Source organism: Symphodus melops, assembly GCF_947650265.1.
Source record: "Symphodus melops genome assembly, chromosome: 6".
NCBI classification, from domain to species: Eukaryota; Metazoa; Chordata; class Actinopteri; order Labriformes; family Labridae; genus Symphodus; species Symphodus melops.
The window spans coordinates 11,075,552-11,102,896 of NC_136696.1; the positions used below are offsets into that span (position 1 = coordinate 11,075,552).

General features: G+C 45.3%; 1 protein-coding gene across 3 annotated transcripts in view; it reads right to left on the reverse strand.

Annotated features, from left to right (window-relative positions):
- The window catches only part of mob2a (MOB kinase activator 2a), a 54,373-nt gene extending 27,320 nt beyond the window's left edge, over nucleotides 1–27,053 (reverse strand). The window contains exon 1 of one of the 3 annotated variants that reach the window (XM_079347123.1): nucleotides 26,446–27,053. In XM_079347123.1, coding sequence (XP_079203249.1) covers nucleotides 26,446–26,462 — 17 coding nt within the window. In that variant the 5' untranslated portion in view covers nucleotides 26,463–27,053. Of the gene's footprint in view, nucleotides 1–2,186; nucleotides 2,565–5,202; nucleotides 5,475–26,445 lie in introns of those variants that run through there. The other 2 variants (XM_079347122.1, XM_079347121.1) reach the window with 2 other exon arrangements.
- Nucleotides 27,054–27,345: the final 292 nt, after the last annotated feature.

Genomic DNA, 27,345 nt, shown 5'->3' on the forward strand with positions numbered 1-27,345 from the left:
TGAGAGGAAAGTTGGATTTCCTGTTTCATTTTGCAACCGTTTATGGGGAAACGACGGCCTGAAACGTCGACAGTACAGAAAGAGGAAACCCCCCCCCCCATAAAAAGGCACAAAATTAACAAAAGCTGGATGAGAACTTGACCTCGAAGTGAACTGCATTGTGTGGGAGCTGTTGCCTCATTACAGTTGTAATGAAGCGGAAATGTGCTTCAGTAAGATTGTATTTGTGAGTAAGAGAGACTAAATGTGATAATGTACTTAGAGATTACAGTGAAGGGACACTGAAATAACGAGTGTCACGAGGCCAACGTCCAACTACAAAGCTTTCACAATGATAATGTATTTAAATGGAATCTAATTATCCGCCTAAAGTGAGAAGACTTCTTTTCAGCCTTCTTTCAAACACCATCGTGCATTAAAGCGTCACGGTCACATCTGGAACATTTTCATCATCAAATTAAACAAACATGAGACTTGTATCACTTTTATCTGAATCCTGGTCTCAAAGTTAGACCGATCCACTGCTGTTCACGAGATTACTACTTTTATATTCTGACTTCGTGCAGGTGTGTGGGTTTTTTTTTTTTGCTCCACAGACACAAAGACAAATTCATTGTATGTAGAAAAGGCCTGGAAAATAAACCCAGAGTCTCGAGAGACAGATTCCAAATGATGTTTAGAAATAACATTATGAGAGAATGATTTGTTAACTTGTGTTTCTATATGTAATTCAGGCTGACTCAGTTGGCTTACATGGCGCTATATGTACTGCTTTAATTTCCCTACATAAACAATGGTCTGCTCCTGGCTGTATATTAACATGAACTCAGAAAAAGGATGGAGACTTCATGTGTTTAAAGACGCACTGTACTCGTGATGAAAATCAGAGGTGACACTTCTGGACGTAGAGCTGGCGGCCAGTTTGTACTCCACACAATGCTACTGTTGAAAGCTCAAACAGTGCTGGCCCGGGGCTGAGGTCAGCAAAGACCCGTTTTGGATGGGTGTGCCTCAAAACACACACATCAATCAAGCACTATAATATGACCAAGAAGCCTTTTGATTGGCTGACAAGCAGAAGAAAACCTAAAAATAGAAGCGACGGCCCGTTTCAGCTTAATGAGCCAATATGAGACATTAGTGCTCTATCCAGGCCCCGCCCCTGCATCATTGACGTAAGTATTGCTGACGTAAGCCGTACCTTTTACAAGGACTTCAGTGTGTGCTTCAACAAAAGCCTACAGTATATCACACATGTGCAGGTACATGACACACACCGAACAGACAGGCTGTTATTCAAACGAAGAGAAGCAGTGAAGCAAGGTTCTGAATTGCACTGAGGCCTAATCTGATCCAGCTGTGTGCGTCTGCGTTAAAGCTACAATTTTACCCTCGCCATCAAAATGCTCCTCAGAGCAGCACAGAGTTATATTTAGACTTTATACAGCAGTGAAGCCAGGCTGAGGCAGGCTCACCCCACAACCACAAGAGAGGGGAACCAGATCCTCTCTGCTCAGCCTGCGAGAGAGCGGAGACTAAATCAAACAGCCGTTCATTCTCTAAGGTACAACAACCAGTGGAGAGCTAATTCAGGTCATAACAAGCAGAAAAAGGGGCAAAGTCTCAGGTCAGTGCTTTGTGCAAACAACTAAAAACCAAAAACAAAAAAAAAGGAAACATCTGCACCCCTGTGAAGGAACACTGTGTCCAAACAAACAGAGCCAAGCTGCCAAACAGGGCACGCAGTGTGGCCGAATATTCTTTATCCCCAAGCAAGGAAACCCAGTAACCAGCAACACCTAGCTCTTCTTCCATTTGGTCAGCTATAGGAGACTGGCACAGTGCCATCCCTGTCCCTCAGTCCCTCCTTCCTCCTCCGCCTCCTTCCCTCCCACAAGTCCAGGCACGCCGTGTGTCTGACTACAGCAGAATCATCGCCTGCTACAGCAGCACTGTCCTCAAACGTCTCCTACAACACCGCAGCAGCAAAACAGACAGACTGGATGAAAAAGGGGGAGGAGGAGGAGGAGGAGGGGGAAGGATGTAGAAGTTAATACAGGTCTGACAATGTAAGCCAAAGTATGCTGGGAAAAACAAAAACAGTGCGATGTAAACAACAACAATAAACAACAGCAGTAAAGAGGAAGTAAAGGTCAAAAAGTCACAAATGAGACTTGGTTAAGTACCGATAGAAGAAGCAGTCACAGCACACCAGGACCCCCATCAGGCCGGCGGTGACGCACTCTTTCTCCTTTTCACCTCCACGTCTCTGCTCCTTCCTTTCGCACAATCGTCTACCAGATGCAGCAGCTCCAGGATAGCACCTTGTGTGGTACGTGGAACGACCTCGGACTTGACCGCAGGTCACACGGGACGCGCTGACTTTCCCACCCCGGGACGTTTAGCAAATGCACCAAAGTGAAGACACTTTAAAAAAAAAAAGCCAAAACAAAAACAAAAAAAACCATTCACGAGTCCAGACACACTTCTTAAAGCATGTTTCTCTTTCTCTCCTTTCCAACTACTGCAACTGCCTTCCTCACTTTCACACTCTTCGCTTGCACTCTCTCTCTCTCCCTCTCTCTCTCCCTCCCTCTCTCTCTCTCTCTCTCCCTCCCTCGCTCGCTCTCTCTCTCTCTTTTGCATTCACTCGTTGGCTCGCACTTGAAAGGCGGGAAGATTAGCTTGGCAAACAGAGTCCCATAAACAAACTGCTGACTGCTGGGCAGCACAGGCTGGACTGCAGGAGAGAGAGAGAGAGATGGACAGAGAGACTCAGCAAGAGAGAAGGAGGGGGGGGGGGTGTGTGTGTGTGTGTGTGAATGTGAGTGTGTGTGTGTCAGCTATCTCATCCATCTGTATACATCCCAAACAAGAGCTAAATATCCTCTGCCCACCCGTCCTTCACACAGACCGAACATACATCTGTTTGCTAAATCTGGGCTGCGTTCAAACCTCTGTGGAGAGTTCATCAGTGGAGCCTTTTCGTACGTGTGCGCATGAGGTGATATGTGACTTATTCAAAACAGCACATGGCTAATTGTCAACTCTTACGTCAACACTGGGTGACTAATAAGGATGCATGTTCACTTGTGATATAACGGCGAATCTTCATTCACACAAATGATGCAGAGGTACTCGATGGGAGGGGCTAGCGCAGAGACCGGCCTCCAGGAAGAGAGCCAATCACTGCGGAGTGCTGTCGTTATGGTCAGGGCTTTTAAGGTGAAGGACACAAACTGATTCATGGGCCCTCTTAACATCGCTCTCTCCCTCGTCCCTGCATTTCTCGATCAAAGTAAATCACTTCCCTTTTGTCGTATGCTTTTCACCTCCCTCTGTAATCGATCAAAACAAACGCGCGGTTAGTTAACGCACTCCCGAGGACTGCAGTGGCCAGGCGATGCTGTAATCGAAGGCTGCAGTGAGCGCTGCGCTGGGCTGACACAGGATTAAGCGGCTGTGACAAAGGAAGGAGACAGAGCTGAGAGCTGGTGCTCAATGTCAAACAGGCCAACACTAGCTATTCAAAGAGGAGACAAAGAAACTGCAGCATGCGGAGGGAGAAAAAAAAGGAAAAAAAAAAAGATTGAGATGACACAGGCGTGGATGACAGCCGGAAAACAAAAAGATACCGAGCACTTTTTCTGTCACAAAGAGTAAACGGTAATCAAAGACCGCACACTGCTGCACACAACTTTGGATGAAATCACGTCACAAGACAACCCCGTGCCTCCTCCGCTGCTTCTTTTTGAGATAAGAGACAACAAAGACAAAACTGCAGCAGAGCACTTTTACATGCAATGACGTCACCCCTCCTCCTTCAACATCTCCTCCTCCTCCTGCTCCTCCCTGGAGGCCTGTCACCAGGAGCTGCAGTTATCAGACCTCCCCTGTCCAACTTTAATGACCTCATCCCTCTCACCTGCACACATAACGGCAACAGAGACGCACAGAGAAGCAGGAACACACACTTCCTATGAGAAAACAGAAAGTGGAGGAGGGGTTTACAAGCGATAACGTCGTTCTCGTGTGTGGTAAAGTGGGTGCTTGCCACTCATTAGCTCCCTTTGTGATTGAGTGCCGAAGAAACAGGAAGTGGGTCTTTTTGTGCGTCGAGTACAGCGGAAGCCCATATGCCTTGAAACAAAGCAAAAGGGGAAAAGGAGTGGCGTAGGAAAAGTGTGAGGAATGAAAGTGTAATGAAATCTTCTGTCAGTTTGAGTGATATGAACGGGCTCTTGTGGGGTCGTTCAAGCTCTTGGCTGTTATCATGACATCCAGACAAGCACTAAAAACGCAAGACATCCGTTGTAACGGTCATGTGGGTTGGCTTCTGTGTAAGATGGTGTGCAGATGGTAGGGAGACAACCATTTTTTCTTTTTTTAATAAACTTGTGACTTGTAGTGAAAACCCCATAGAGAGAGAGGCTGGACTACTGGGGCAGAGAAAAGAACCAACTCATGACTGGGTTTCAGATATGCCAGGATGTGAACAGAGGCTTTCGCAATCATTTTGAGGGAAAGTGGGTTAGGGGGAACATCAGTCACACTGCTACAAACAAGTGAAGTTGCTAGGTGATGGGACGGCCATGAGGGGGTATTTCTGTGAAGGGGAAAGAGAGAAAGATAATGGGGGGGGGGGGGTGAAGAGGAATGGGAGAGATCATTTAGCTTTTTTTTCCTTAATAGAGGAGAGGAAACAAAAGAGAAGCCCCCCCCCCCCTCCTTAGAGCGAGACAAACAGGTTTCTCTCTTCCAGCTTCATAAAAGGAACACGTGGGCATCACGCTAACGGGAACTGATACATTAACACACTTGGATGTGGTGTTTAAGGGTCTTTTCTTTATATATGTTACAAAAAATAGTTAACTTACTGGATATTTGCTTTTTTACTACCAAAAAAAAAAAGCATAAAAATGCATCTGAACAACATAAGTAAAACAAAAGCTCATATGCATGCAAAGCATTGTAATAAACTGCTTATGCTGCAATTAAGTCTCCTATAGAAGACTTGATGGGAGATATTGTATTGTAGAAACTACATAGAGTGCAATAAAGAGACTGTAAAGTCACAGTCAGCCTCCAAGGAGACATCACAGAGAAGGTGAAGTAATTTATGAGCTCTCAGACAAATCCTCCCTCCCTCCTTCTCTAATAGTTTACACACTAGGTTACCGCTACATTAAAGCAGCCGCTTACCTATTTAGCGTATAGGACCCGTTCCTTTTAAACCTCATCCTGGAAGACAGGAAGCGGATAAAGAAATCCAGAATTGACGGCGTTTCAGCTTTTTTTTTGTCGCGCCCTGGAACAAACAAAACGCCGTGTGTCTGTCTTTTTTTCCCCTTGCGTGGACGGCTGCAGAGCCGACAGAGGCGGAACAATGCACGGAGTTGCTCCTTGCAGCCTTCTCTCACTCCACCAACACCTTTCTCTGTATCTTTCTATCGTTTCTTCCCAGACCTCCTCCTCCTCCTTCTCTGGTCCTCCTCCTCCTCCTCGGTTAAGTTTCAGTGGAGCAGGGTTAACAAGTCCTCAGACTGCGGGCGTTTCGGATAAAACACAAAAAAAGAGCTCCTATCGTTCACATGCTGGAGCGATGGAAGTTGGGGTGGAAAAAAAAAATCTTGCGTTTTTTACACGGAGTCTGGCCGAGGCTTGGTCGGCTTTGTGTCCACAGCCGCGCTGACGTAAACCACCACGCTTTTACTCCCCACCGGAGAGAAAACTTCAACCCTGTCGTTTAATGTGTCCGCATCTTCTTCCCATTCAGTTCGGCGTCGTTACACCGAACTAAAGCGACGTCTATGTACGAGAAAACACAAAGAAGAGAGCTCCAAAGCCTGGCAGAACATTTATGATGCGAGCCAGCTTCGTTCTTCCCATTCACGGTCCCGAGGAGACTCTCGTGTTTCAACAGCGTTTCCTATCTGAGCTGCTATACATACACACACACACACACACACACACACACACATTATTCCCCCATATGCTGAACACAAACCAGACTTCACCAACACACAGTAACTCCTGTCAACACCTGAAGGGTGAGACAGATTTAAAGCTAAGAATAGTGCTAAGGAGCCATTAATGCAATTTAAATCTAAAAAAAAAAAAAACCCTTCCTGGCGCGTGTGTATACGTCTCTTATTCTCACTCACAGGTCATGGCTACAGGTTGGTCAAAATGCTTGAGGAGCAGAATTGGGATTTTTATTAGAAAGGTATAAACACATCACTGACTTTGAACTGCTAATAAACGTGTCCACTAAATACCAAATGCCACCAATGAACCTTTGACTTCAAAGCAGGTGCTGCTGCAAGAACAATGACCAAAACACAAAACAATGAGACACAATCCCGGCTGGCTAATGAGTCATGTGCAGCTTTTTCAGTATCCTCTGTTAGCCCCCCCCCCCCCCATACACACACACACACAGCAATAGTTCACAACTAAATGGTTTGTGGGACAGTGGAGGAAATGACAGGCGTGATAACCCAACGTGTCTTTGAGTAGACGCAGAGGTGACACTGGAATTGCTTTACAATGATAAAGCGTGATCTTTATCACCTTCCTCGAGCTCAAAGCCTCAAGTGTGTATTGATGCCCTGAGGAACAATCCTGAATCGTGTATGTGTGTGTGTGTGTCTGTGTGCATAACTGCATGTGGACACCAGTCACAGCTGAGGTGACGCAAATCTCTTGTTTTGTCAAGCTTGGATCTGTTTTGTTATGGAGAAAAAAAGTTATTGCAGGGTAGAAAAGATGGATGGGATAGATGGAGAGAATGACCACGAAGACTAAAAAATGGAAAGACCAGATGTGCTACTCATACATCCAAATAAGGAAACATATTGGGGGGGGCTTATGTTTAGGGTTACATGCAATATGCTTTGGAAACTTTTTTTCTGTTAAATCATCCTTAAATGAAGTTTTTGAAACTACTAGGGGAATACATTTGTTCTATATTCATCTCGAAGTTACAAACTATAAATTATTTCCCAGAATACCAAGATGGAGATTAATTAAAGGGCATATTTCCACATCATCTCGGAGCAAATGTCGAGTTAACAGAATCCTGTGCACCATGTCCACTGAAAACTCTCTAATATAAAATGTCTCATTAACTTCAGTGAGTATAGCGATTAAAGCATGGAAAAGTACACAGTGATGAATCCAGGAGTGTGGTACATTTAAGGGCATCCAGGGTAGCGTTACATCATGGGAGTGGTGCAGTCTGTTATGTGTGTGTGTGTGTGTGTGTGTGTGTGTGTGTGTGTGTGTGTGTGTGTGTGTGTGTGTGTGTGAGATTCTTATATTCCTTCAAAAGCACTCAGTGTTTGTTTCAATGGCTCTGAGCTCGTTTATTACAATAAGAGCATCCTGGCACTAAAACTGCTGATCAATGGCACTAACAGTGCTGCTGCTGCTGCTGCTGCTCAGTCACTGCAGAGTTACACAACATACACACAAGGGAGGAGAGGAGCAGGAGGAGGTGGAGGAGGATGAAGATGATGGGAGGAACTCAGGAGGGAATGGGACAGAGGAGACTTTAGGGTTGAAAAGAAGAGTGTGAAGACTGCAGATTACAGAGGCACAATCAGCTTGAGCTTTATTGATGCTGTTCCAAAACAGCCCCTCCTCCTCCTCCTCCTCTTTTTCTCTCCTCCTCCCATTCACTCTCTATCCATTCCTCCTTCCTGCACTTATTCATCGCCTGCACCTCAACTACACTTGATTTTATTGCTCCTTTCTGGAGCCTCCTTCATTAAGCTGATTTGAGCTTTTTCTTCTCTTTTGCAGTCCTTATTTCTATACAGGCCTGTTTTGCATTCATCACTTACTCGCATCATGAGACTCTGTTTTCGTCCTTTCTGTCCCCGCATTCCTCCTCCTGCTGCATGTTGTGCAAGAATGATGTGAACTTTGTGTGTGTGTCCATGCATACTAATGACATTACAGATGCTACTTGTATAGGCTTTCCAGGAATACACTTCACAGGGGCAAACGCTGGACCGCAGTGCGCACACACAAACACACACACACACACACACACACACATAAGCAACTTGAGTGTATATGCATGATAGAGAGCTTTAAGGTGACCACGTCAGGGCTTTTAACAAAGTGATAGATGACATGCGGTACTGACAGAAAGTACATACACCTTCGATGTTAAACAGGAAAAAAGACATCTTACAAAACCACTAGTGTGTGTGTGTGTGTGTGTGTGTGTGTGTGTGTGTGTGTGTGTGTGTGTGTGTGTGTTACGCAATATAGATCTACAGGGTCATGCTGCCAAGTACCAATAGCTTACTGTTTCTGTCACTCCCACTCCTTAAATATGTTTCAGCACAAACAAACACACACAGATCTCAGTTAGAGGTGTATGTGAGCTGGAGTCAGGCCAAGGTGAGCAGTAGAAAAGGGCCTATATACTGTACTGTGTATATATACAGGCAGGCAGGGCGACGCCAGGAGTCCGTATGTATGTTTGGTCTCTCACACACAGCCCATCACTTCTATAACTCACCTTCAAATTAACTCAGTATAGAGGCGCATGGGAGTTGAAATGCAACATAATTGGTGAAATAACAGTGTTGTTGACATTTCTTCAAATGTCCTGTGAATGCCCTCTAAAGTCAAACGTAGCGTCTGGGTTTTTCTGCGCCTTTCTAACCCCAAGATCAGTATTATCTTTCTATATCAAGACAGCTTTGGTTTCCCTTCAAATTCCAGGAAATGAAATGCAACCTTACCCATGACCTGATCATGAGTAAAGCATCCTGAGAATTTGAAGCTCAGTGCCAGCATCAGAAAACCTTTTTTTTTTTTTTTTTTTTCTTGGAGAGGAAAAAGTACAAATTGTTTTCTGTGTTTCCATCACTTTGTGCCTCTGCACCAACCTCAGGATGACTGACTGAGGCAACACAATCACTTCAGAGCTGAGATCAGTTGTTGACAATACAATCATTCAGTTAACACATGATAAATCAGCAAACTATTTTGATATCCTGTGTTTTATTGAGGGGATATTTGTATGTACTCGATTTCAGTCTCTCTACCCTGGACATGGAGTTGTCTCTGATTCTTACACCGACCAATTGTCTGTCAGAAAACCAAGGTGCCGTTAGAAAAGGCCACCCTGGACATACTTGAGCTCCATGTTTGACCATGTACTGACATCTTAAAGAAACCAATCACCAAATGACCGATCGAGAAAAACAGTAAAGTCATAGCAACCGTGAAAAAACAATGAGATTTCTCTTGGCATTAAAGTCGCCTGCAGGAAATATTATCTGAAGTTTGAGTCAAAGAAACATCAAGGCACCTCGCCCAAAGACATACAGTGAAAGTGCTTAGTTTTACTTACAGTACAGAAGGAGGGCAACGATCCAGTCCCTATCCAGTCTCAAGGTCGACCTTATTTTTGATTTTCTGGGCCCATATCGATGTCAAATATGTCAAGTTCATGAGGTCCAATATTTGGAACCGATATACATTTTATTTAAAAGCCAAAAACGTTGTGTCAAAATGTTTAATAAAATAAAATAATGAAAAAAACCTAACTTGACCACATGACTGCTCAGCTGGAGACTCTCCTCCTGTTCCAGACTGCCCTCAGCGACACACACAGGCTTCAGTGTTGATTGGCCATTACTCAAGTGAAGTCTAGTCAATGAGATAATGTTGTGGGTGAGACAGAGTAGTGAATAAAAACTATAGACTGTAAATATTAACAAACAAAACATAAAAATCCAGAGGGAACGACTGAGCCAATGTAGCACACGTCTGTATGTTTTATTTTTTTTTAACAGTAATCCGTAAACTGAAAAGCAGATACAGACCTTTAATCTGCTCATTTCACTGTGACTGATAGAAGAACAGCTTTATTTACCAAGCAATTCATTTTGTAGTTAGAAACGAGATATAAAACCTTTTTAACACATTAAAAAAAAAAAAAAATCACACCATCCATAAATTGCCTCCCCTGCCTTTTAAAATCAAGTGTTGTATTGTTTTAACTGTTTACAACATCTGTCCTGTGGGAGCTGACTCGTGACTCACCAAACTCTCCTTCCAAACCAAAGGTGAAGATCTGATTCAAGGAGCTGTAAAAGGACAGTGGGACTATGACGCCACCTAGTGTTGAACAGAGATATTTCACCTCTCATGAGGAAATACCAGTGCAGCATCTCTCACGCTCTGATTCGTCCTCTGGGCCTGAGGTGCCGTGATGAGAGAAAACGGGCAGAGGTGGAGGCAGGTGCTGAGGTCCCGTTCACAGGTATGCACTCTGGTATTGCTGGCATGTGAACAAAGACTCTGCAGAAGCAAAGGCGGTGAGGAGGTGAAGAAAGAACATCAAAAAAAAAAGAAAAGAAAAGATAATGAAAGGAAGGAAGGAGACGGAGAGCAGCACTAATGCCTCACTGACATCTGGTATTGCTGCTATGTGAAACATTTGGAGGGCTTGAGATGGCTGGGAGGAGAGGTAAGGTCTGCAATGATAGCACAAGAAAGAAGCTTCTGGACTTCATCCTGAAAGAATATGTCCGATGAAGAAAAAGGTTCACATTGGTTTACAATTTTTAAAATCCTTAGATGAGAGGTTGAGATGAAGACGGAATCCATCGGTGTTTCTTACAGATCGGATGATTGAACGCTCGACTGCCATCGAGCCACAACTTGAAGATCTAAACAGTCAGGCCTGTGTTATTCAAACAAATCACCCCATGACATCAACTTGACTGCATAAAAGGACAGAAAGGAATTAGAGAGCAAGCCTGAGCACAGAGAAGTACAGAACTATTGATCTGTGTCTGCCTCGGGCTGTGCATGGACTGGTATTGCTGGTTTAATACTGCAGCTACTTGATACGGTCATGTTGGACTGGAGCTGATGGAGAATGATGCACGCCGGCCTGCGAGCCATGATTATGCAACAACAAGATCTGATTTCACGCTCATTGGATCTTTCTCTCTCACTCCTCAGGACTCTGCAACGGCATAAAGAGCAAGAGAGTGTAAGAGTCCTGTCTGTCCACTGGTTCCTTCATCTCCTTTCTTTTGTTATTGCAACAGTTTACTTACTTGACCCGCTTCAGTCAACATGTTGACCCGACAAAGTTGCCCAACTGCCGACAGGTAGGATTTTTTTCCCCCTCCTAGGTGCCAGCTCTTATAACCAGGACAGCCACAGCTACTATACTGGAACCACACTGCCCTCTTGTGTTGAAAATTATTGATTCAGTTGTGACATTTCATTTTTTCCTACTGTTATGCAATTTAACATGTGATTACTGTTCAATAGCAGCTGAGCAAAAAGGAAAGACATACATTCCCCAATAAACTGGAATTAATCGCAAAACTACAACAACAGTGTTACAGAATAAAAACAAAGGGACCAAACTGTGAAAGTGAACATTTTCTAGTTCTATCCTCTAATAAGAGCTGTAGACACACGACACAGTCAAGAGACCTTTTGGATCTTCACCTGGACTTTAAAAAAAAAAAAAAAAAAAGCAGTGTTGATGCGACCCGACATGCTCCGTGTTTACCAACCACTGTCAGTTCCACCTTTCACATCTCTCGTACGCTCCTCTGAGTTGCTCAGCCGGCTGCTGTCAGACTCCCTGCTCACTCCCTTTAATGTATGCAAATCTCCCGACTTGTGGTTGTGTAAAAAAAAAAAAAACCCACAGAGAGGGTGTGTCACAGCTCAGCTCTGAGCTGATGCTGGAGACGAAATAAAATAAAAAGGCCTCACGCAGGCAGGTAGTCTAATCCATGCACTAAAGACTGCTCTTCATGCTTTTATGAAGTATATACATACATGTCCCCACAAACACACACAAGCTTCAACGCGCACTCCACTGCTGCCAGCCGTTACACAACAGCTGGCATGTGTAGCAGAGTGAAAGAGTGTGCAGAGATCAGTGAACTCTGACCACCTTCGACCACAGCTGCTCACCTCGCTGCTGCTTGAGATGCACAGTGAGCTTCAGTGAAAGGGTCACCTTTATATAAGGAAAGAGGAAGTAATAGAGCTATGTGTTCATCATGGGGTTTTTTAGGAGAGAGAAAATGATTAAAAGTTTCACCTTAAAATCTTTATCACTTCATTCTGTTGTTGATTTTTTATCAAATTTTTGGAGCATTTTTCTTTATTTCCTAGAGGCCATTTCCCCACACTTTACTGACCGTATATACAATATGGTGGAGGACACGTATGCTAGCAGAATAAACGCAGTGTGGTGGTTATCACTGACACGTACAGTTGGAGACAGAGCTCACGTTTGTGATCAGTCTGATATACCGCACACAGTGAACGACACCCAGAGGGAGCGTGTACGAGGGGAAAGCAGCACTTCCTGTGTTTGTGCATCTCGCTGTTTGCTTTCCCTTCTAACTCAACGAGTGATGAGGACTTCCTGCGAGCTCCCGCTGAAGACGCCGTGCCCTGACGGCGGGGCAGAACAATGAGGACGAGGAGAAAGGAGAGAAGGATACAGTACAGGGTGCAGCGGAGAGGAAGAAGCAAGCACAATGCTATAGATCCTTAAAAGGCTTTATGCAAACAGAGGCAAGGATAGAGTTGTTCATGAGGACACACACCCAGGCCAGACAAGCAAATCTGCAGGCAGAGCACAAGCTGTCATGAGAAAAACAGATGTAAAAAAAAAGGGAAAAAAAAGAAGGCCTTATGACCAACTAAATGATATCTTGCTTCATTCAGGAAGCTTCAAACACCAAACCTCGCTTCAAATACTGAAACTCAGCACGGTGAGGTTGAAACTTCTCTCACACCGCAGTCACCTAAACCATGTGATCTGCTGCGCTTATAAGAAACGTCCCATCTGCTCGCACTGCCCTCTCACCACATTAACTCATCGGAGCGAAACCAGAATTTTTTTTTTTTTAAAAACCCTGACCTAGAGTTCCTCTGCAAGAGGAAACGGATGTGGAGTGTCTCTCGCTCTTTCTGTCTCACTCACAGAAGGGAAAGATCAAACTGACATCGAGCCCCCTCAGCGTGAACACGCCGAGCCTCAGTCACAGCCGTACAGAGACTCTATTTCTAGCCTTCCTCTGGCTTCTTAATGAGAGTCAGGAAGGTCACGGGTGTTCAATGTGTTACGAGGAATTCAGGCGTCTTCCATGAAAGATGGAAGTCAGTTGCATTTTGGGTCACGTAAGACACAGTGTTGTTACACATTCATTTTCCTCCTTATTCTCAGGGTGTGAAAAAGCAGAATGCTGCTTTACTTTAGGTCACAGGCTTTTGAGTTGATTATTTATGGTTTCTCTTTGATTGAACAACAGCTGCATCAGGTGTTCCTGTTTAAATAAGTTATGCTTCTTATTCTGAAGGGAGAAAATTAATGCAACAAATCAAATGTAAAAGTGATGACTCTCAATTACATGTGTTTGCTATCAGAAGTTTTCATTATTGCGGCTCTGTTGCGATTCTTTGGTGTGGCCTAAACACGTGAAGTCCCTCTCTGTATGAATCTCTCCCCAACACACGTGAAACTCCAGGAGAGTATAAACAGTCCTTTCAACTGCTCTTTTAAATATAGATAAGTGATGACATGTGGTGCATTGGCCATGTGGATGTAACCAGTTCTAGCTCAGGGCTGTGATGTTGAAACACTGTCAGTGACAGTGACATGTACTGACTTGTTGTATACCGTAAATTCCGTACTATTGAGCGCACCTGGATATAAGCCGCACCGGCTAAAAATAAGTAAATAAATGTATTTGTACATATATAAGCCGCACTTGATTATAAGCCGCAGGTGTCCACGCTATAACAAGAGCTATTTACACAGACGTAGGCTACCGGTAACATCCGCAAATACTGTAGCGTCCATACGGACGTTAAAGGACGACGAGAGCGTTCAAATAACTTTTAATAACCCGATCATTGTCGGCCGTGACCACGCCGTTTACAGCAGAGAACAACACATAACTTGCCGTAACAATCCAACTCTCTCACCCAGCGTTCTCTCATACAGCCACTCAACACGTTCTCGCTGGTGCATTCACTGACTCTCCACATAATCGGAATTATGAACACATTATCAACTACTGACTTTACAACATGAACTGTTACAATACGAAGCCTAGCCGACGGTGTCTGTAACACGGCTGATGAAAAAGATGACCGTAATATATTTCACAAGAAAAAGTCCATCCATTCACTGCCTCAGAATGACTTCATTACTCACTTCCTCAGTCTCTGTTGTCGCTGTCAGTGTCATCTTAACGTGCAGCAGCTCTGTTAGCTTCTTTGACAGCCAGGTCGATCGCCTTTAACTTGAAAGCTGCATCATATGTATTTCTCCGTGTGTTTTCCATCATGAGGGTGCGTGCATGAAGCGCAAAATGACTGATATTAAGATCCGACGTGACGAAGTCAAATTTGCTCATTGTCCCCCATAAAAAATCCATGCATTAGCCGCACCGGAGTAGAAGCCGCAGTGCTCGAAGTGTGAGAAAAAAGTAGCGGCTTATAGTCCGGAATTTACGGTAATTATTAGACAACACAGAGAGGGGGTTGTTGGCCTCCTCTCAAAAAAGCAGCAGATAACCTCTACAGGAGGACAGCTACAGGGACGAGCTGAGGATGAGGAGAAGGAAAGATAAAGTGAAACCTCGTGGAGCAAAAAAAAAAAAAACAGAGGTCAGGAGTCACTTATTCACTGCACAGATCTCTTTCCTCCATCACTCTTTATGTAGGCTAATCTCTTTCATCTCACTTCCCTGAGCTGGCCGTCTCACTTAGCCTCATTTAACCAGCTAACGACCGGTAATAAATCACACTCCTCTCACCTCTAATCTGTAGAGCCTGTTCTGCTGTGCTCCCCCCCCCCCCTTCCTCTGATATATGACTCAGTCCACTGCAGCTTCCAGTGTGAGCAGCTACTGGAGGAAGAAAAGCTCTGTGGGGAGTACAGGCCAGACAGCGAGCAGAAAACACGGCCAGGTAGAACTAAAACATGAGGTAAAAGGATGAAACGGGAACATAAACTCAGAATTTTCACAGCGTGTGCAGTTATTTTTTTATTTTATGCCTATTAACGTTTGTTCTTCCTCAGTCAGAAATTCAGGATATGAAGAAGCAAATCCAGTCACATAAAACCACTATATATTATATTGTTTTTTTTAAGACATTGTGTTGTAATGAATGTTTCATAAATAATAAGTATACGAATGTTAAACAACACTACAGGCTTTCCTCAGTCAGTCCACTTTAAGTCCAAAACAAAACATATGATTTGATGACTGGTCATGTTAGACTGTAGCAGAACTGTAGTTTCTGATTAGTCAACTCCTTAATCTGTCCATCAGAAATTCATTATGAAAATAAATTCATCTTATTTCTCAGAAGCTGACAAGAAGAATAGAGGTGAAACAAAGTCACTTCCTGTACTGAAGAGTGAAGCGTTTAAAGGTGGAGCGCTCGAGTTGGAGGAGATGCCGTGAACTCCTTTCTCACTGGCTTCCTGGATTTAAAGTGAGCTGCTGACCTTGCTCCCACGCTCATAATACTCAAAGAGTTGGATAATACTACCCATAATACCTTATGTTCTCAACACAGCTAGCTTCTGACCTAGCTTCTGATGCCGCCACACGATTGGCTACCTTGGCGCACCGATGATCAAAACGCTTTAAGGAAGGTAACCGCGTTGCAGGTCTAAGGCTGGAGAGAAGACTGGCACAGGAAGCTGTGTGTGCAAGATGCACGACACTGTGTTATGATGACACGAAGAGCAATGTGTGTGTGTGCGTGTGAACAGGACAGCACACGGATGGAGCATGTTCCCCAGTGTGGCCCTCTGTAAGCCCTCAGTCACTCAGACTTATCCGTGTTTACACGCACATACTTCCTAATGGGGATATCAGAGAGGCCTCACAGGGGTCAAATCCTCTGTTGTGTGTCATGCCTTTATAAATTTTGTGTGTGTGCAGCCTTGAGCTGTTCAGTCTCACTCCTGGCAGGCCTGGTCAGCAGCTCCTAAACAGTGACCCAAGCCGAGCAGCAGGAATCAGACCACTCTGTTGTCACTTTGCCTGGACTCAAAGTCAAACATTTCTCCTCTTTTTGGAAAAAAAAAGTATCTCATGAAGCTTATTTAACACACATTAATGTTTATCACTAAACTGTGTGTGTGTGTGTGTGTGTGTGTGTGTGTGTGTGTGTGTGTGTGTGTGTGTGTGTGTGTGTGTGTGTGTGTGTGTGTGTGTGTGTGTGTGTGTGTGTGTGTGTGTGTGTGTGTGTGTGTGTGCAGTCTGAACCGGTTTGAAACCTCTGAGCTAATTCTGGGTGTGAATTTGGTCAACTTAACGGAAATTACCTTTAAAAATAAAAAAAAAAGGTCACAACTTGTTTTACGATCTTCACAGCTACACCCTCTTATCTGCACCCAGGCTGCTGCACGCTCCCTCCCACGTCTGGCGCTCACGGTGGCAGGAAGTCGAGATGTACGGGCCCATATGTGCACATGAGAGGCATACGGCAGGGTTGTCAGCAGGCACATATGAAACATATGGCTGCTGGTGCTGACCTGTCAGATATTAAGCCTGTTCCATCTCACTGACCTGACAGTACGAGCTACACTTTGACAAGTGCTGTACAGGAAGATAAAAGGCGGGAGCACTGAGACAAAGGACATCCTCTCTCCTCTATCTCTTCCTATGTGTCAATGAACAGTGATGGCGGTTTCTTGTTTGAACCTGTCCAACAAAGCCGAACAAACTGAACCACACCCTGACATCTGTATCACCTGAAACCACGCGCTGCACCAGGCCAGGCTGCCAAGTCGCCTCCTTTTTGTTTTGTTTTCCCCATTCTTCTCGGCTTTTGTTTCAGTTTGTTTCCTGGATCCAACACAATCTATCAATGGAACTGTGCCTCCCTTACTTACGGTTTACTGGTAATACTAAAGGACTGGGAGTTTACCTGTCCAGTTATCCAGCACTCAATGTGCTTCCTTTCAATTACACCAAAAAAAAAAAGATGCACACACTTAAAAAAAAAATAAGGAAGACATAAAAGACTGAAGCCAGCCTCAATATTGCAACTTTTGTTGCTGCCATGTGCTGAAGAGTCAGTGTGCTGATCATGTGGAGCTGGGTGTTAAGATGTTTCCCGTCTTGAAGGGTGAACAACACAAACAAGTGTTGTTGTCACACGCGAGCTAACTTTTCATAAAATCAAATCTATCGAGGAGGAAACAGCAGCTAACGCAACTTTTCAAAGTTACACCGAGGCAGCTGATGCTAACTTTAACTTGGCAACTCGTAACAACAGGGCGTTTCTCAGTGTTAATCGTCGAGCCCCACCGCTGTCACATCCTGACCACGAAGATTACACTTCTGCAACAACCAGCTCATTGTTTCACCCAAAAACATTTTGAATTCAATTTAGACGACGTGTAAAAGAAAAAAAGCGTGATTATGTTGTTAGGAAAGTTACTCATTTGAAAATAGTGGAGGACTAAAGCCTAGTCTATGCTTCTGCATCGCGTCGATGGCGTAGCTGCCGTAGCTGACTTCCTCCTCCAAATAACCCTGACTACGTGTCGCGTCGACTCAAACCGCAAGGACTGTGATGGCGAAGAATATCGTCCCGTTGACATTCGAAAGTAGCGAAAGTACATTTCTCGAATTTCCCTCGGGATCAATAAAGTATCTATCTATCCATCTATCTATCTATCTATCTAGGCACGCCATCGACGCAGAACAGTATGTAGTCCAGTAGTGTAGTCGTAGTAAATAGTATATAGGACATTTTCACATTTGAATATCAAATTCCTTATCACGGTGCACATTATTGTCCTGCCGTTTATTCTCCCAGGTGTTCTCAGCAGGAGCTCCTGTAATCCCATTGACAGAGACCTGATCTGTATACTGCACATGCACACAAACACCAACATGCACGTACAATAAATGCATTACAGCACACACCTTAACATTTAAAGAGGAGCCGGGGGGGGGGGAAGGGCTGTGATGAAAAAGAAGATAAAGAAAAAGGGCGATAAGGAAAAGAGAAGATTAAAGACGCAAAAAAAAGAAAAAAAGAGGCAGGAGGAGTAGAACCTGCAGTGCTGAACGTGGCTCCCTGAGGCGTGTGTGCTTTTAAAGTGTGTGTGTGTGTGTGTGTGTGTGTGTGTGTGTGTGTGTGTGTGTGTGTGTGTGTACACACACTCGTCTTGCCTTGCCTGATGCAACGCAGAGATCTCTAATCCAATTACAGTGCAGACCAGCCTAGCGGCCTAGCCTCAGCCGCCAAGGACAAACCTAGTGAGCTTACACCGACGCCAGCAGCCCACCAGCTCTGCACGGATTCAGCCGCTCAGCTGGAGCATCGCTCAAGGGTGCTGCTGACCACATCTCAGCGAAACATTAATAAAACATCACCCAGAATTAAAGGCTTACTCCTCCAAGACAAATCCAGGCTCTGATCTCGCTCTGGTGAAGGACTGTTCTGTACCGGGCAAACACTCGGACTTTTGTTTTTTAAGGTTCTGGAAATGAAAAGCAATGAGTGCGGAGAAGACGTGAAACATTGTTTTGTTCTTCATCCCTCTTTTTGCCGCTCTTCGTCTCTGACCCGCACACATCTCCAAACTCCAAAGCAGTGTCCTGCTATTCAATCTCCCTCCCTCTGTTGCACACCTCTGCTGTTTCTAATCTGACCCATGGAGCCACTTCCCATGTATCTCCATATCTCACCTCTCTGTGCCACTCTCCTCTCGCTCCATTCTACTATATATATATATATATATATATATATATATATATATATATATATATATATATATATATATATATATATATATTACCATGGGTTATCTCAGCCATCCTCTCTTGCCGTATCCTCTCCTCTGTGTTTGTTTCAATTCAATTCTCAATGCTTCAGGATCCCATGATGGCCCTTTTTCTACTTTAAAAATCAAACCTTTCTTTCAAACGGGGAGGTAAAGCTTCATGCCGTATTTATTTCGTTTTGAGAAAACGACACTGCAACACTTTATTTTTGGTAAAGTAACAATACTTTCCTATTCAGCCGCTGTCCCCTAATGAGCTTTAAAAATCCAGCTAAGTGTCCTATCCTTTACAACAGATCAGTAATGACGGACTAAATGTGCTAGCACCGAGTGGCGCTAATTGTAGCCTAAAATATCAACGATGCTCAAAAACAGAATCTGTGAAACTGTGAGCGGTCCTGAGAGTTGCAGCTGACTGGTCTCGGGGTGTCTCTTGTGGGTGTGTGGACGCTGACAACAACCCGAAAATCGTGCTGCGGGGGGGTTGGACTTATTTTAGCTGATCTTAAGACAGCTCTGGCTGGCAGCGCTATCATGACCGTGATGCTCTGTGACAGAACAGAAGCTGCTCTCAGCGCTGTGCAGAGCGTCCTGCCAGGCGAGGATCGGCTGGCAACATTAGAAATGAAACAGCATTTAATGAGAGCGAGCGTTCTTTTGTAGTTCCCAATAACAAGAGGAAGAAGACGAGGGAGTGTTCCTGCTCTCTGTCACTCGCTCCTCTCCGTCTGTATGGTTGTGCCGATTGTGTGTGTGTGCTGGGCAGAGCTGCCCCGAGCGATCCACCAGAGTAAACACAGTCACAGCATGGTGCCACGCTCCTGCCAAGTGAAACAGAGGCAACACACACACACACATAAACACATAAACTGACCTCCAAGGACATGCCAGGAGCAACACAACTGTGTTGCCCCAATGAGCAGAACATCTACAAAGAGACCATAAGATGAAACAAACCTCATATCTGCTCCTGCAGGAGTCACTTGATTTGAGATAGTTGTATCCTTAACACCTGAGTTAGAAGCTACTGTGGTTTCTGAATGGTTGTAAAAACAACTGTAGCAGTCTTCAGTGGACAAAAATAAGTAAATACATTCAGTTCATGTAAATACATGAAACATTGAAAACCCCATTGTGCTGAATGCGGGGGGATTGGATATTAGCATCGGTTTGCTGCAATCACTACATCTCCACTTTCTGGAGCGATTGATCAAAACATGCGTGGAGGCCTTCTGTGCTTTATGCATAAGAGGCTCCTGGTTTCATTTCAACAACCTCCGCCCATGATAAAAGTCAAACGCAGCCCATTTAAAGAAGTCGGGGAGAACGTCAACAGAAGAAGCCTCACCGGCAAAGCTGAAGCTCACATACCGAGCTGGGTTGCATTCTGCTCCCGATCCATCACTGTATCAGGTTGCACTCTCACAGCAGGTTTTTTTTTTTTGTGCTCAGGATTCTGAAACCCCCACCTTCACAAAAAAAAAAAAAAAAAACAGCACACCTAAGTGGAGCGTTCATCCTATGTGCTCCCTGAAAGTGCTTAATACAGCTGGGCGAGCATTTGGATCCTCCAATTATCCACTTACTAAACATATTCAGCAGAAAGCCATCTGCCGAGTCATCCTGGTGTTCATTTCTAAACCTTTCCATGTCTCTGCCTCGGAGGAAAAAAAAAAAAAAAAAGGGGAAGGGAAAGACAGCGAAGGAGAGAGGCATCTCCAGAGAGAAACCTGAGAGTGCAGCGGTATTCACTCAGGAGTGTGTGTGTGTGTGTGTGTGTGTGTGTGTGTGTGTGTGTGTGTGTGTGTGTGTGGAAGTGTGTGTTCTTGTACACGGGCTATTTGCCTCCTCAGAAAGGCTTTATACCTCCTTCATGCATGGTGCACTCTGAAATCTAAAACCCCGCCTTAACCTATAGAGAACTTAGCAGCGATATTTGAAAACGGAATTATTTGTATTTGGGCTTTGTGCCAAAAGTGAACACTTCTTGGTGGGGTGCTGCACGCTCGGCTCCTCGCTCGAGGTGTCACCTTCCTGTGAAACCTGAAGTCATCAGCACCTCTGAACTATGACAGCTGAGCTTTGACAGTGTGGCGATGACCCCGCTTCTTATTTTGCGCTCCGATACACCGCCAGGGAAAGAGGAATCTGCTACTGCTGTCCCCAAACATAAAGTCACAGGGAGGAAAAAAAGAGGGGAGATGAGGACTTGTTTGTTGGGACTCTGCCCTTCCAGCTCGGCTGTGTTTTCCACTCTTTGACTTCCTCTGTCCCTCACCCAGAGTAACATGAGGACAGCACACAATTAAAAAGCATGAGGGTGCTTGTACAATAAAAGTCCGGAAATACAGGCTCCATGCTCTGAACAGGGCCAACACCCCTAGCTAGTTTTTGTTGTTAAACATCTCTCAGCGAGGAAGAGGGCGGCCCTGGGCCTGTTCGACACTGCCTGGCTTTGTGCGGCTGAGCAGTCCAGCTCAGGCAGCAGTCAAGCACGCAAACGTCGCTGCACATCAGCATCCCGAGAGAGAGAGAGAGAGAGAGAGACAGAGAGACAGAGAAAGAGAGACAGAGAAAGAGAGAGAGAGAGAGACAGACAGAAAGAAGGACAGAGAGAGAGAGAGAGAGAGAGAGAGAGACAGAGAAAGAGAGAAGGAGAAAGAGAGAGAGAAAGAGAGAGAGAGAGAGAGAGACAGACAGAAGGACAGGGAGAGAGAGAGCGAGAGAGAGAGCAGGGAGGAGAATGAAAGGGAGAAGGAGACAGAGCCAGGGAGTGAGCTGAAGTGTTGAAAGTGACTTAATTGCCCTTGCTGAGAAGTAAACAAACCCACTAGTCTTCTTGTCATGTAGCGTATCGCTCAGCACAGCGTCACAGTCCAACAGTCCTGAGGACCAGCACACAGCAGAGCAGGGCGCAGTGGATCCCAGCTCCATCTGGGAGCTGAGGAGCTCAACAATCCGAGAGACATTCATTCCTTTACGACAGTTTGCAACTCATAAAGTGAAAAGTAGGGTTGTTAAAAATCAATCATAGTATTGATAGATATTTCGGGGCGCCTGTGAGCGAGCAGTCAGGTCTGCCCCTGCATGTATACAGACACTGCTATCCTTCAAGCCGTGAAGCTGACTGCTGTTCTGCCTCCAGGTCAGGCCTAATAAAGAGTTACAGACAAGCTGCTGATGATTATGAAGCCAGAATAAAAGGCATTCTGTAGCAACGCTTCAACAAGGTGACAATGTTGGTTAGTTTCTGTTATCAGAGCTGCAGCTGGGCCGTGAGCAGCGGAAGCAGACACCTGGACACTTAACACACGTGTGCAGGAGCGTGTGTGTGTGTGTGTGTGTGTGTGTGTGTGTGTGTGTGTGTGTGTGTGTGTGTGTGTGTGTGTGTGTGTGTGTGTGTGTGTGTGTGTGTGTGTGTGTGTGTGTGTGTGTGTATGAGGAAATGGAAATTAGGCAGTGGGGTCACACGAGGACAGCGCTGCCGTCTGCAAAATCCACCGAGGAAACTTTTTAGAGGCTCACAAACAACAAATCAGAAGCATCAAAGTGACTTTACTGAACAGACAGACTCAGATCGAAACTGCCGTTGGAGTCACACAAACTGCCGCCCTGTTTTCCACAAGTAGAGATCAGTTAATATGTAATTCTCAGAGATTTCTCCGACTGATGGAAAGACAAACGTTCTCGAAACAACTTCACTTGAATCGCTCTGTAGGAAGCAGCTCGAGGAGAGGACCTGCTCCTCCCATCACATATTTAATATTTTAATACCTCTTTGAACTCCACTGAAGAAAAAAAAAAAAAAAACGACAACTTTTGCAACTCACTTCCTGTTGTCATGGAGACAACTACAGCTCCAAATCTACTGTACACATTCGCTGATTTGATCTTTAACCCTTTAATGGTTCAAAAGGAAAGCGTCACGCTCAACGAGAGTTCATCCATGAAGACTGTCGTTGTTGCTGCAGTAACCCGTGGTAACAGATGTCAACCTAACCGCTTCACTTCTCTATAAATATGATCACACTGTGTCACTAAAAATGATTGAGCTCATGTGATGTGAAACAGAGAGATCGTCTGCCGGTAAGGCCACACTGTCCGCACACTTTGAGAACTTGAAATGCAGACTCATGTCATTCTGAGACTTAACAAAAAAACGCGGACCGCAAGACAGACGGAAAAATGAAAGAAGACAACCAATGAGGAAACAGGCAAACTGGTTTACAGCGACGCATTTCTTCTCAGGAGGAGGGTCACACTGACAACACAGAGCACAGGAAGTTTGGCACACTATTGGGTTCTGTTAAGTCTCCCGAGACATAAGCTGACACGTCTTCTCTTTCCGTCTTTACTTTTGTAACGATCTGAGCTGACAAGTTGACCCCCGGTGACAGACTGCAGAGTCGCAGTGCAAGAGTTCAAAAGAAGCATTTTGTCACATTTTCAAGCTCCAGCTAATTGCCTCCAAACTAAATCCTATTGAAGTTGTTAATACCTTAATGATCGACAATAACAAGCAGGCATCTTTCATATCACTGCCTGCATTCGCCTCAATGGTGCGGGATAATGCTGCTTTGCTCTACACGCCATGATGTCACAGGTGAGGCAGGGCCAGCTCAAAGTGTACATTAAATTGGAGTCTCTCTCAGGTCAGGCAGCGCTCCACTTAGCTCTCAGTCGTTTCCCTCCCCTCTCTCTCTCTCTCTCTCTCGTGCGCGCTCTTCGTTCAGCATTACCAGTCCATCACTCAAAAGCAGGGGGATTAAACATCTGTCAAAGCCTGCTCATTTCGCCCGACAGGAAAAGACACATTTCGGCGTTGCGCATCTCCCCGCTGATTTAACGTCCTGTCTGACTCCGAGTCCGGACAGATGAGGTCATGCAGCTCTGAAATAATGCTCCATGCCCAAAATAAATACGCTGCACATGGACAGAGTGACTCAGTTTCCACATACGTTCACACACAAGTATCAAGACTTGTTTCAGTGGCACCCTAGGAATAAAGAAACACCTCTCTTTGTCTCCTATACCCAATCCGTGCGCCGTCAACGAGCCTCCTCATCCTCTCCTATAGACATTTAATCCCCCGTGGAGCTTCATCCTTCCTATCACCCGCACCTGCTAATTCCTCCATTTCTCTCTCTTTAAATCAACAACACCATCAAAAGCCTCCATATCCCCTTCCTCCATCCTTCACTTCCTATCCGGTCACAAAACGCTCCACATTCCCTTCCTCTATTCCTTCAGATCACCCCGCCTCTCTCTCTCTCTCTCTCTCATCAGCCTCCTCGCCTCTTTCCGTCATCGCCCCTTCCTCGCCCCTCGGCACGTTTATCCCCAACGCAGCCGCCTTCACCACACTCCATCTCTCTTCCTTGATCCTCTCTTTTGTCCCTCCCTCTCCTCCATCGTTCCCCCGGCCACCGCATCCTTCACCCTGGGTCTGTAGTCGGAGTGATTACACGCTTGGTTAACTCATTCATTGACTCCAGTCCGTCGGTGACGCACGCTGGACGCATGCCTTCTGGCTTCCAATGCCTTCGCCTCACAAACACACCTTCCCTGCATGTATAAACAGTGGGCAGCTTGCTGCCTTTAACGTGCAGGTAAAACACGCTGTCTCAACGTGCAGAAAAGGTCCTTTCAGCTATAAAAAAAAAAAGAAAAAACAGCTGACAGTGAAAGCACTACACTTTTAGATCATTACAGAAGACGTCTTTGAAAAAGGTGTCTCTCCAATCAACATTTATAATTCTGACTATTACACACGACGCAGAGGCCTTCACTCTCCTCACCTGCTTTACCAACAAGACATACCCGTGTGTTACTAAGCAAAAATGTTTGTGTGCGACAGCTCCAAATGTCAGGGCTGAAAAAAGTACATCATTGTCTCTTATGAGTGACTGACGGGGAGGAAGAGGAAGAGGAGTTCAAGACCTATAAATCACATTTACAACTAAAGAGACCTGACGCCACTTCAGACAAGTCGATGCAAGACCCAGTCACCAAAAGACAAGCGTCAGAGGGAGGGGGGGTCACGCAAGGGAATAATGCACGATAAACCAAAAACCCCCGTTGACATTTCTCAGGGTCTTTCACATTAACAAGCTACACAGTCTCATTAAGAATCAGTTTGTTTCAAGCAGTGCCAGGACAGTTGTTGTCTCTAATATGCCTCAGGTGATACAACAGGAATGTGCAGATGAGGAGGTGCCAATCCACACCCTAAACTCATCAGTTCGTGTCCTATAAAAGTCAGTGAATTACAATTTAAGTTTGCTAAGTATTTTTTCACATATCCTACAAATTGACAGACAGAACAAAAAATAAAGAAGCTTTTTGACAGAGGGGAACAGATGTGAAACAAAGCTGCTGGGGTGGTCATATCCTTATCTCTCAGCCAATATGTCACTACATGTGCAGAATCACCCCTGACAACATGCCTCCACCCTTCCTTAGCTCCGATCTGCTCACAAATTGGCGAGGCGAGCAGGCCAGCCTGTTAACCAGTCAGCAAAAACACGACTATCGCAGGGACACACCTTACTATGCAAAACCAACGTGTCTATGATGTTCTCAAAGCTTAGAGAGACGAGGAGCAGAGGAGTGAATTAAAGTGTGTGCATGAGGAACAAACATCTCCCTTATTTACTGACAAGGAAATGTGACATTTGTTCAGTACATATTTGGTGTCTGAAAGTCTGCAAAGCGGTCACTCATGTAGCTGCAAGTAAGTTAACACATAGTACTCGATGATAGTGGAGTGAGCTGGTCAGCTTTGGGGAGTTACTCTATCAGTGACACAGATGTCACAGGTTAATCCTGGATACTAGGCTCATGACAGTGAACTCTGTGTAGCAGGTGTCAGACTGGGATCTATGCATCTCATTCAATAGTATTACCACCGCGTGTGTCACGTGACTGAACACCAAAAAACAAAGTGACAAATCTGCATGATGAACTTCTGTGAGGTGTCACAGCTTATGAACTTAAAGCTATCATCAATATAAACAGTTCATTAACACAAGGTGTCTGTCAGAAAGCTGTTCAAGGTATACCTTGATAAGGGTGTAACACACGAGGTTATATCAAGTTAGCACGACTGCTAACACATCCAGCGCACCTTGCAGAGGAGATCAAGTGAACCCGGGCAGAGCCGCGTTAGCAGGACTAACAGGCTGCTAACGTTAGCCCACTTACTGTGTTGATCATCCCTATAAATAAAACCGCTGTCCTGTCTGCACTGATATATTCTCACTGCCTAATCTGGGCGCTGCCATCATTGGATAAATAGCTACAGGCCATGGAGATGCCCCAAAAATACCGCCTGGCCCCGGGTAACATTAGGAGGGTGAGAGCGCTGCCAGCTCTGCTACCAAGCTAGCTTCGTAGAGCTAAGCTAAGCTAGGCACAATGCTACCTGGTTGTGGCTCTATTTAAGTATAAAAGTGAACATTTCGAAGTCTCCAAGTAGACAGTGCACCTGTCTAATTCTGACTGTGGTGGTGTCAGGTGCTGTGTGGGGAAATTGAGGAGGACTGCGCAGTTGACCTGACACAGCAGAGTAAAGCTGGCTAGGCATGCTAGCTGTGTGTACTCACCCCATTAACCAATCCATGGCGCTGTTTGAGCTAGGTCAGCTAACGATAGCTGGCAGGGGATAAACCCACCAGGAGCTGGAGGCAACCCCCCTTAGTTTATCCAGCCACCACCCTCGCTGCCCTGGCTGCCTTGCCCCGACTCTGTCGCTCTCCCCCGGGGGGTCTCTCTTCGCTGCTGGGTCCTGACCAGTAAAGCACAAATGCCGCTTAAACTTTAAAGCGATTGTCCTTGTTTTGATCCTCAGCTAGCCTGGATCCTGGAGTGGCAGGAACTCAGTCAGATCAGCCTGTTAGCTGGCTGGTAGCGGGAGCGCAGCATTGAGTGACTTTGAGCACGAAGGAGAGAGGATGAGAGCCGGGCAGCGTCACGGATCCGTCCGGTGGATCGGTGTCCGGTGTGCAGAGGAGCAAAGGGAGCTTCGTCCGCTGGGATGCCGCCGGTCAAGCCGGTAACCTCTGTCATGCAGCCTTGCAAGGCTACCGTGCTAAGCTGACAGCCTGAACCTCCACTGGAGCTGCTGCTGCTGCTGTCTGAGCGAAGTCTAAATCGGAGTCCGGAAGTAAACACAGACCCGACCCACCGTCTCCCCGGTGCGTAAAATGAGTGTCACGCAGGGCTACACGAATAGGATGCGAAAGTGAGTCATGTAAAAAAAGCTGAAGTCAGTTCGAGATTGTATACATTACATCAAAAGGCAGCACAATGAAATAGCAGCATGCTTACATATTCTGTGCAACAGTGCATGATCACGAGTTTTACCAGTCAAGGCTTTAAAAAACAGATTGAATATATTCTGAGGTTGCGAGAAAAAGATTTACTTTATTGATCCCTGATGGGGAAATTATGTTTTTACACTATGAATTATGCAACACACACACATGCACAAACGAAATGTACGA